Source organism: Chrysochloris asiatica, unplaced genomic scaffold (genome assembly GCF_000296735.1).
Source record: "Chrysochloris asiatica unplaced genomic scaffold, ChrAsi1.0 scaffold00049, whole genome shotgun sequence".
Classification (NCBI taxonomy): Eukaryota; Metazoa; Chordata; class Mammalia; order Afrosoricida; family Chrysochloridae; genus Chrysochloris; species Chrysochloris asiatica.
The window spans coordinates 17,293,383-17,305,445 of NW_006408567.1; the positions used below are offsets into that span (position 1 = coordinate 17,293,383).

At 37.5% G+C, this 12,063-nt stretch overlaps 1 protein-coding gene across 3 annotated transcripts in view; it reads left to right on the plus strand.

The window, feature by feature from the left end:
* Positions 1-530: 530 nt before the first annotated feature.
* Positions 531-12,063, plus strand: part of DYRK1A (dual-specificity tyrosine-(Y)-phosphorylation regulated kinase 1A) — a 115,510-nt gene continuing 103,977 nt past the window's right edge. For all 3 annotated transcript variants that reach the window (XM_006862569.1, XM_006862571.1, XM_006862570.1), the window contains exon 1: positions 531-616. In XM_006862569.1, coding sequence (XP_006862631.1) covers positions 607-616 — 10 coding nt within the window. In that variant the 5' untranslated portion in view covers positions 531-606. The remainder of the gene's footprint in view (positions 617-12,063) is intronic.

Below are 12,063 nucleotides of genomic sequence, written 5' to 3' on the forward strand. Positions count from 1 at the left end.
TATTGGAATGTTGTTGTTAAGTGCTGTTGAGTTGGTTCTGACCCATAGTGACCCTGTATAGGGTTTTCGAGGAGCAACTAGTGAGCTTGAACCGCCAACCGTGCAATTCAAACTGCTTGGCAGTCTGGCACATTAACTCACAGCGCCATACCAGGACTCTGACTATTTAATAGTCCGTGTTTGTTCCATTCCTAGAAATTCCTGAAGTTTTCATTGGTAGCAGGCAGTTAAAAAAAATGTGTTTTGTGGTTTTTTTTCTTGACAAATATATGAGAGCGTGAGAGTCCTGGTGTGGCCCTAAACACAAGGTCAGCAGTTCAAACCTACCACTCATTCCTCAGAAACCCTATTCAGGGTCGCTGTGGGTTGGAGTTGACTGGATCTCGTTTTAATAACACCAACATGTTTAACTGTTAATTTGAAGTACTTTTATCTATATGTGTGGGGATTGTAGTCATATTAGATATTCATCAATTAGGGATAATTGCCTTGCATAATTATCTTATCATAATCTGTTTTTCTTCACACAGTGTTATAGTTTTGCTGCTGGACTCTTCCCTCCCTCCCCCCACCCCATCAGGATGATATGAGACTTGAAAGAAGACGATGCATACAGGTGACTCATGTTTTGAAATACTGTGAAACTATGGTTGTCTGAGAGAATGTGGAAGTTGATTGTATATTTGGAATGGTTTGCTTTTTGATAAATATCCATTAATAAGGAGCTCTGGTAGCGTAGTGGTTACGAATCGGGCTGCGAACCTTAAGGTCAGCGGTTCGAAACTACCAGCTGCACCGCGGGAGAAAGATGAGGCTTTCTACTCCCGTAAAGATTTACACCCTCAGAAACCCTATACAGGGTCGCTATGGGTCGGAACCGACTCGATGGCACATAACAACAACAATGGGGACCAGGGTTATTTAGATATTAAACTGACTCTGGGTCTCAGATTGTGTGATAATCAGTGAGTTGTCTGATAATCTGTAAATTAATAGTAGTGTTAATACAAGTAGAATATAGTAATTGGTGGTGATTGAGCTTTTCAAAAATTGGTTAATACTTTGGTGGGAATTGAATTATGTTTGTAATAAAATAAATACCTTTATGATTGAATACATGTCTCTTGCAGATCCTTATTAGAATGTAGCAAATCTTTTTAAGGCAGAGTAGATATTATCAAGATTAAAAAAAAAAATCTGTGTCTGGTACATATATTTTTTTCTTCCTTTCTCTCTCTATTTTTGCATGTTTTTCTGTCCCTTTCCTCCTTTTTGTCTTTTGTATTTATACGGAGTAATATGAAGGTATTTTCGAGAGGATATTTTTATTGCTTTATAGTTAGTTGAGGCAAACTTATTTATAAATGGAAAAATGGGGGCTATACGTATATGACTATATTCAATAGCTTGTCTTTTAAATGTGTATGTTTTTTAAAATTAGACAGATTGTGAGACAATCTGATGAATCTAGTGATTTATATTTATAGATTCTGTATGAGGTTGTCTTATTTGATTATATTTATGAACTAATGTTTGAAAATGTGACCTTTAATTGAAAGATAAGTACCTACATAAATCTTGAATAGGTATCTAGTGACTTTGTTGATGTAGCTGTTAAAAGTTTTTATGATTAGTTCTTATTTTTGGTGATCTATGTTTTTTAAATGGAAAATGTTACCATTTTTTACTTTAGAGTGAGACATTTAAAATTTAATGTTTTGGGTGTATCGTTTTGTATGGAGAAGTGTGCTTGAATATATTTGTAAGTTGAATATGCTGGTGGTGGTGATGTACCGTGGAGTTGGTTTCGACTCATAGCGACCCTGCATAGGGTTTCCAAGGCTATAAATCTTTACGGGAGCAGGAAGCTTCATCTTTCTTTTGCAGAATGGCTGGTAGTTTTGAACTGCTGACCTTGAGGTTAGCAGCTCAACTCATAACCACTGTTTTACATTCATGAGTGATGCATAATCTGTAAGAATCTGATGATGATTCTTGTAAAGTCAAAGGTAATTCAGCGATACACATCTCCCGAGCCCATTGCTCTCCTTTCTGCATGCACACAGGCATAGACCCTATATATTTGCCTGTACATTTTAGAACTTGTTAGGTCAACATACCAAGGTTGAATGTGTTCATCATAGAGAAATCAGTGTATATTTACAGAAATTTGAAACACTTTTATGGAAATTGTTTTCCCCATCATATAAGTTTGCCCGTTTGGTGATGGAACATTAGTCAGCTGTGTTAATTCTTGGATTGCTCCTTGGGCACATGACTGACTGCACATTGGCTATACTAAATAGATGCTCACTTTCATTTGAGGTCAGTAGAGGAACAAAGTATTTGGGGGTGTATCTCAGTTTATCCTTGGATAATAATTGACTTTGGAGATTTTTCCTCATGAAATTTTGAAGGGACAAAGTTGATACTTTAGTTTAGCATCATAAAATAATGAAGGGTTATGAATTATCACTCCTTCGTGAAAGATGTATGGCCTCAGGAGAATTAAATAATTAAATAAATTCAGTTTATAAATGCTATCTGGTTAATTTTATGAATGCTAGAGCACAAGTAAAAGATAACATTTACAGTGTAATCCTGTCTCATTTAGTTGACTTCGTATTGTTCAAAAATTATCAAAATTTTTGCCTTATCTGGAAAAGAGGAGTCCTGATATAATGCTGTAGGATAAGCACTGGACTGCAAGGACGGTTTGAACAAGGTCAAACTTACACCAGCTCCTCCTTGGAAATCCTATATAGGGCCACTATGAGTCAGAACCAACCTGATGGCATTTAACAACAACCATGAAAGAAGATCTGGCATTCCCATAAATTATGTATTAGCTGTTTATTTCCTATTTTAACAATATGAAAGGTGAATTTTAGGTTAAAAAGCAATTATTAACAGCTTTCATAATGGCCATTAATTAATGGAGAGGTTAGTTCTTTTATTGCTATGTACACATTTATTATACTTCAGCTAGTAGAATGCTCATGCAAATTTGAAAGCTTCAGCTTTTCCCAGGCATTGTTCATGGTACTGATTTTGTTACCCTGGTTGGATAGAAACATAATTTAACACTTTTGTACCATTGCGTTGATTCAGGGATTCTAGAAAGGACACTGAAGTAGGCTTTGACTGATGGTTGTTGTTAAGTACTATAGAATCAGTTTTGACTCATAGTGACCCTGCACAGCGTTTCTGAGGCTGTGAATCGTGACAGGAGCAGAAAGCCTCATATTTCTCCCGTGGAACAGCTGGTAGTTTTGAAATGCCGACATTGAAGTTAGCAGCCTGATTAGTAACCACTAGCTACCAGAGGGACTTTCAAAAGCCAAAACTTAAGTAAAGATTTTGACTCAAGTAGATGTGTATGTTGTTGTTGTTAAGTGCCATCGAGTGGGTTCTAATTCATAACTACCCTATAGGTTTTCCAAGGCGCAGCTGGTGTGTTTGAACCGCCTACCTTGTGGTTCAAACTAACCTGTGCTGCTGTGGAGTCAGGTTCCAACTCATAGCAATCCTGCATAGAGTTTCTGAGACAGACTGTAAATCTTTACGGGAGCAGAAAGCTTCATCTTTTTCCTGCAGAACGGCTGGTACTTTTGAACTGCTGACCTTCAGGTTAGCAGCCTGAGTTGTCGCCACTATGCTACCAGAGCTCCTTGCTGTTTATATTGGTGTTTAATTTTACGGTTCTTTTTGTATTTAAAAAAATATATAGTTAGAACATAAAGGAGGTAAAATTGAATGCTCTTTTGATGTTTGGAAGAGAACCCATTTGTGCAACCGTTTATTTAGCATTTGCTCTACCAGGTACTGTAATAGATGCTCTGTGTGCAAGGATGATTTACATAATTCATGTCCTTAAGGTTCAAGAAACACATTTCAGGTAGGGGAGGTGGTAGATGTATAAGTAAATAAATGATGCTGTGAATGTTTATGGTACATTTTAAAGACTTAGCTTTTTTGAGTCAAGGTATTGCAAGTAAAAACAGAAAACCATCTCTGATGTTCAGCATTCACAGTAATATCTTTGAGGACACCTACATGCTGTTGTTAATCGTAATCTATGTTTATTTCCCAATCTTCTGTCCTGATACACCCTATCCTATGCCATATTTGTTTAATGAGGTCATTCTGAAAATCTATTTTATCTCATACATACATGTATATGTTCTAACATGTGATGCTGTAGGATAAGCACTGTACTGCTAGCTGCAAGGCCAGCAGTTCAAACCCCAACTGCTCCTCAGGGTCACTATGAATCAGAAACCAGCTCAGCTGCATGTAACAACACTTTGTCATAAATATTTCATTATGTCATCCAAAACTTACTAACAATAGTGATCTACTGTCAGTTTGAACTTGGAGCAGGTCTAGAGCATTCACAACTATTTTGAGGATTAACAACTGTATAACTGTATTTTAAAGTGTACTGCTTTGAGACTTATTTCACTCTATGGTCATTTACTACTTACGTTAGCCATTCTTTATTCTTAGACATTAAGGTTATTTTTCTTTTAACTTTTTATGTTACTGCTTTAGAGTGCTAAGATCAGTCTATAAGTGTTTTGACTATTTGTTAAATTACTATTAGAGTAATAATATTATTAAATTGTTTCTTGTAATTGGTCATTGGGAATGTTAACTCTTGGGTCACAGTGCTTAGAGAATTTTAAGTCCCTAATAACAACTTTTCAGGTGAGGCCTTCTGCTCCGGTGAAGATGTGAAGCCTCAGAAACCCAATATAGGCTTGCTATGTGTCAGAACTGACTCCACACTTAACAACAACGACAACAGTAACAATAACAACTTTTCAGAAACCTAACTTAGGAACACCATGACTCGGAATCAGCTTAATGGCATGGGGCTTGTATTGTTATTTTAGAATATATGTCAGTTTGTGTGGCTCTGGGGTTAATGCGCCAGACTTCAAACCCGTTTGAACTTCAAGGTAGGAGGTTCAAGTTCACCAGCTGCTCCTTGGAAACCCTATACCGGGTCACTATGGTTCAGAATTGACTCAAGGGCAGTTAACAACAATAGTTTGTATTCATTAACTTGTCAGCATTAAGTTTTACAGTTGAAAATATCTTTCAACAATCAAAAAGAAGAATTCTCTATTAGAAAAATATAAAAGTGATAATGTTTGCTCAGTGGAGGAAAAAGTTCAAGTACTTTGATGTAAAGTTTGTTGAGTCGGTTCCAACTCAAAGCAACCCTTTGTAGGGCTTCTGAGATTGTAAATCTTTGCTGGAGCAGAAAGTCATCTTTCTCCCAAGTGACTCTTGGTCTTGAACTGCCAATGTACAGAGGCATGTGCTTTGTTGTTATTATGTGTTGTTGAGCTGGTTTCAACTCATAGTGACCCTATTTAGGTTTTTAGAGAGAGTGGTTTGTGGATTTGAACTGTTGACCTTGTAGTTACCAGTCCAGTGGTTATCCTAAAGTGGTGTGTGTCATAGAGTTGATTATGACTTATCACTACCTTTTATAGGGTTTCCAAGGCCATCAGTCTTTACGGGAGCAGAAAGCTTCCTCTTTCTCCTCTGGAGCTACTAGTAGATTCGAACTGCTGACTTTACGGTTAGTAGCCCAGCCTGTAATCCACTATGCTAATAGCGACTCTACTTATCCTATAGTTCGTAAAATTAAAAAGGACAAACAATTTCCCATTTCTTAATAGTTCAGTAGAAAGTCTCCTCTTAGGATTATTTTCTTTATAGAAAATCTTTTGAACTTAGTGCTTATGTGGCATTTGCACAAGTTTGCTTGCATGTTTTGTGCCTTAACTAGTCTTAATAATTTCTTCCAGGTCAGAACACTATGGCTTATCTTCTTTCTTTATGTCCTGCGTCTAACAGGGCCCAAGTTACACAGGAAATGCTCAATGAATACTCTGAGAAAGAGCAATTTTTGCTATCTTACTGATGCTTAAAAAGTAAATATCTTAGACTGAATGCTTGTCTTAATACTTTTTTTTTTTTTTCAAATGGTTTCAAAATGAAGACCTCAGGACAAAGAACCAAAGGTCAGGTGAAATAGAAGAAGGTAAGAGGAAAGGAGATTTCCTTCAGGAGGCTATAGTTTTGTATACTTCATGAAGACAGAAGAGGATTCTTACTGAAGCCAGAATGGATATTATGACTCCAGTCTCTTAAAAGTTTTTTATTTCACATAAAAATGAGCAACAAAGATCCACAGAGTATTTGTAAGAAAAAACGAGTAAGAAGCAGAATATAGCCCTGAAGACAATGAAAGTATGCCAGAAAGAAATGTCCACAAAACAGATATGAGGATTGTAACCTAATGTTTCAAAACAAATTTGGAAAATGATACCAATTTGAGTGACCAATAAAATTTCAAATAAGGAAAACTCAGAAATGGGATAACTCAGGAAAGAGAGAAATAAAGGGGGGGCTGTTGTTCAAAAATTAAGGTGAATTAGAAGGAATTTGTGAGTGAAAATATACAACATTTATCATTCTTTCACGGAAACAGATGAATAGGAGAGAAAAAAATTAAGCCAAAAAGAAACGGGGTGGGGGTGGGGGGGAGTGTGGTGAGGGCGGGGACATCCTTTCCAGAGAAAGTGACAGTTATTAGAGACAGGTGAAGAAGTTTCAACATATGAATAATAAGAGGCCTTAAAGAAGAATTGAAGCAATGCAACTTTACAAATACTAATTCATAACTCAAGAAAATATCCTTAAGCTAAATATATATATATATGTTTGCCACTACATTTTGAAAAGGCTTGTTGTGTATCTGGATAGTTAATCCTGAAATGACTAGCATATAGACATGTTCTATTAAAATTTAGCTGGACTTTAAAGGACTCTTGGAGTCCTGGTGTGGAGCTGCGGGTTAATGCATTGGACTTCGTGGTCATTTGGACCACAAGGTAGGTAGTTCAAACTCACCAGCCCTCCTAGGAAACCCTATACATGGCTGCTATGAGTTGTAACTAACTCGACAACACTTAACAAAAACAAAAGGTGTGGTGCTGTAGCATCAGCACTAGACAGGAAACCACAGGTCAGTGTTTCAAACCCACCAGCTGCTGCTCCTCGGAAACTCTAAACAGGGTTACTATGAATTGGAAGCAACTCGATGGCACTTAACAACAACAAAGGAAAATAAACATTCTTTGGGCACCCAAGGAAAAAGATGCAAGTCATTATCAAGGGGAAGAATAATAGATTACCCTCAGATTTTGACTATAATGTTTCATGTCAGAAGCAGTGAAATAACATCTGATATACTCAAAGTTAATGAGAGCTAAGAGTTGTATAGCCAACTAAATTGACTTTCAACTGTAAGGATAGAAGATACAGTGCAGTTAACACAACAGTTTGGGGAGTAGTGATCCTATGAGCACTTACTAAGGATTCTACTAGAGAACAAACTTCAGTCAACCAAGGAGACTGGAAGAACATTGATATAAAAAGAGTGAGCATTAAATGTGAATTGTTGAATTTACATTAAGTGATGATTTAAAAGGACCTCTGGTGGAGCAGTGAACTAAGTGTTGGACTGCTAACAGCAAGGTCATCAGCTCAAACCTACTAGCCACTCTGTGGGAGAAAGGTGAGACTGATCCTGCAAAGAGATAGGGTTTCCAAAACCTTAGGAGCAGTCAGTCTGAGGTCGCTTTGAGTTGGAATTGGCTTGATGGCAATGGGTTTGGATTTGGATAGGCATGGTTATAAAGTGAGTGAGCTTGCAGTGGTAATGGCTATATTCTCTGCAGTGCAAATGCAAACTTTAGAAAGTATAATAAGGTTGTTAATTGCTTTATGTTGTTTTTTTTGTTAAGTGCTGTAGTTCTGACCCATAGTGACCCTGTGTAGGGTTTCCAAGGAGCAAGTGGTGAACTTGAACAAGCGACACTGCAGTCCAGCGCTTTAGCCCACAGTGCCATGGTTGTGGTGGCTGTATGCCATGGAGTCGGTTCCGACTCATAGCGACCCTGTACAGGGTTTCCGAGGCTGTGAATCTTTACGGGAGCAGAACGGCTCATCTTTCTCCCATGGAACAGCTGGTAGTTTCATAGTAGATATTAATTGGGGTGGATGGATATTAAGGAGTCCTGGTGGTGTAGTGGTAAAGTGCTCATATGCTAACTGAAGTGGCTCAAACCTATCAATGCTCCTGGGGGGATTAAAAAATCTGATAATTTGCTCCAGTAGCTCTGGTAGCGTAGTGGTTACGAATCTGGCTGCGAACCTTAAGGTCAGCGGTTTGAAACTACCAGCCGCTCCACGGGAGAAAGATGAGGCTTTCTACTCCCGTAAAGATTTACACCCTCGGAAACCCTGTACAGGGTCGCTATGGGTCAGAAACTGACTCAACGGCACTTAACAACAACAACAACAGATTACAGCCTGGGCAAAACCCAATGGATCAGTCCTATTTTGTCATATATGTTGCTATGAGTTGGAATCAATGCAGAGGTACACAAAAATAGCAAAAGGATGTTACAGTTGATCTTTGAACAAAGTGAGAGTAGGGACGTTGGCCCATGGGCAGTTGAAAGTCCACTTATAACTTGTGACTCCCTTAAAATATACCTATTAATAACCTACTGTTGATAGGAACCCTTACTGATAGCATAAGCAGTCTATCAGCATGTATTATCCAGTGTACTGACAAAAAAAGCTGCATTTTCAGTACAAGATGAGGTATTTTGCAAAAAGTGTAAGGTTTTTGCATCTGCTGGTGAAGCTGTAGTGATGGCGTCACCAATTTCCTTTCCTTTTTAAAAAAAAATTTTTAATAATGATCCTTATGCTGGATTCTTTTATCTAGAAATGGCGGGCAGCTACAGAACTCAATTTATGGTACATATCAAGCAATTCAACTTTTTTTTGTAACATGACTTTCCTCTGCTTCTTGGCACTTCTGGCATCATTAGCGGGACTTCATGTGTGTCCCATAGTGTTATTCAAGGTGTACGGTAATGCAAAAGGAGAACCATGAGACATTACTTTTTACTACTATACACAGTTTACTGGAGAGGTGAACTGCTCATGCAGAGATGATTAGCGTCACACACGCCATTAAAAAAAAATCTGCTTATAAATGGACCCATGCAGTTAAAACTTGTGTTCAAGGGCCAACTGTACTTAAAATTAGATACTTGCTAGATGGAGAGGGAAAAGGTTGCTAGTTAAATTTCTGTGTTGTTCCTAAGTAAGGAGAATCAATAAATAGATACCTTTCTACCTCAACACAATACAAAGAAAGAAAAAAAGTGGGGTTTAGAGTATGATACAAGGTATGTTACGAGTCAGGCTGCTAATCTCAAGGTCAGCAGATCGAAATTACCCGACGAGCCTTTCTGCTCCTGTAACGATTTACAGCTTTGGAAACCCTATACAGGGTCGCTTTGAGTTGGAACTGGCTCCATGGCACATTACCAACATCACAGTATATGTGATATGGTGGTTATTAAGACTAAGGTAGCCATCAGAACACAAATATAAACCCTAAAAATTCAATTTCTTCAAATGGGGAATAATAAATCATCATAATAATGATAATACCTCATAATGCAGAGCAGCGCGTGTAGCACTTGCCTAGTGGTTGTTGTGCTATCTTGTACTGTCTGCCTTTTCAATTGTTAGTATACTATTTTTGTAGGTATGAAGCTTTTATTTTCCCACTGAAGAAACTGATGTTTTCTCAAATTACCTGTTAATTCTCTAACATGTGTTTGTACTACCTATAATATTAGAAATATTAACTAGTTGCCATGGAGTAGATTCAGCTTCTTGGTGTCCCCATGTGTTCCAGAGAACAGTGCTCCATAGGAGTTTCAATGGTTGAGTAATTTTTTTGTATTATTATTTTAAAAAATTTTATCTGGACAATTTATTGTTTTGATCTTTCAAAATCTAGTTCTTTGAGAGTTATATAAAAACCCAAGGACACCAAAACAGGTAATTCTAATATAAAATGACTGTTGATGAGTGAAACCAGATAAACATATATATCTAAATCAAAATAATTAGTGTTACATTCATACAAAATTGAATATAGATATGTTGTTGTTAATTGCCCTCAAGTCGGTTCTGACCCATGGCAACCCTGTATAGGATTTCCAAGGAGCAGTTGGTGAGCTTTGACCGCTGACCTTGCAGTCAATGGATTTGAAGTCTGGCGCGTTAACCCACAGCACCATATCAATTATTTGAACACACATATAAAAATGCATTAAAAGTTATGCAGTGGTAAAGTAATAATTTAGTAATACTGATCTAGATTTCAGATTATATCAATAAAGACCAGAAAGTCAGTGAGGAAAATGATGGGGGAGCACATCCTTACCAAATTCCTAATCTCACATAATAAAAATCAATGGCTTTGCTTCATTTATGAGTCTGATATTTTGTGCATTATAAGCTCGCATGTGATTAGGAAAATTTAGCAGCAACCAGCAAAATTTAAAAGAAAAAAGATAAATTTGTCTTCATCCCAAATCACTATAGAAGATGAAAGCAATCAAAACTCCAATCATAGAGCCAAACACAGACCCACACAAAATAAACAATAAGACGTTGTTGGTTGTGGTGCCATAGAGTTGGAACCGACTTATAGCGACCGAATGCACAGCAGAATGAAACAATGTCCGATCCTGGGCCAACCTCACTACCTCTGCCACACTTGAGTCCATCAGTGCTGCCACCTGGCCAATCCATCTAGTTGGGGGTCTTCCTCTTTTTCTCTGACCCTCCATCTTACCCAGCATGATATCCTTCTCCAGCGACTGTTCCCTCCTGACAATATGTCCAAAGTATGAGAGGCGAAATTTGGCCATCTAAGGAACAATCTGGCTGCACTTCTTTCAAAACAGATCTATTGGTTCTTTGGCAGTAAGACATTACACAGAAACAAAAGGAATAAACAAGATGCTAGAGGTCAAATATCAGATTTAACAACTGAGGTAAATTTTGTAAAGTTTCCAATTAAAAAAAGGCATACATTCTTTAGGATGAACTTTTAAAAAAATAATAAAAAAGAAAAGAATAAGCAGATTTAAAATAAAATGCAAATATTTTGTAATATAAAGTACTACAAAATTTGCAGTAAGTAGAGCAGAAAATGATTAATATCTTTTATATATAAAGATCACCTAACTTACAAGAAAAATAATAAATTCCCATTTAAAAAAAATGAACCAAAGACAAGCACTGACATTGTACGGAAGAAAACGAAATAATAATACTCATACAGGATATATTAAATTTCACAGTCAATGAAAATCAAGCCAAATTAAAAGACAATTAATATATATGTGTCATATATAATATGATACATATGATTTGTACTCAGTGCAAACTACAAGGTCTGTGGTTTGAGACCATTAGCTGCTCCTTTGAGAGAAATATGAGGCTTTCTGCTCCTGCAAAGATTTATAGCCTTGGGAACTCTGTATGAGCCAGCACTACAGCTAAGTCAAAACTTACCCGTAGTTTGGCTATAGAATTTATTTTATTCGACTTTTAGAAAAGACAAATATGTAATTTTTTTAAAATTCATGTTTTATTGTGAATTATATGATATTTTACATGAGAGAACTTTAGTTTTACATTCATTCCATCGTATATCGTTTCATTGCCATGGTTCCAATCCCCTCCATGCATCATCAACCGACCAAAGGGTATACCCTATATACCTACAGTCTACCCCCCCACCCCCAATTCTTCAGCACATAGTCCCTCTCCCTCTCTGAATCCAAAGTCCCCAGCCGCTTCATCACTCCACGTCACCTTCTCTGCCTCTTATCTCGGGCCGCGCTGCGTCTCTGTGCAGGGTCCCGCTCTCAGCTCTTCTCCGTTGATGGTCCTAGAGACCTCCGCTCCTAGACTGGAGAATTAATCACTCCCTTCCTTGCTACAAAACGTCTACCTTTACATTTCCAACCCTCACAATCAGTCCTGATAACAGTCATTCACTATTGTATCACAAGTGACCCTTCTGCATTTCATTTCATCAGCTCCGCCTAGACAGATTGGATAGTACTCACTGGAGATTCTGCCTTCCTCCAT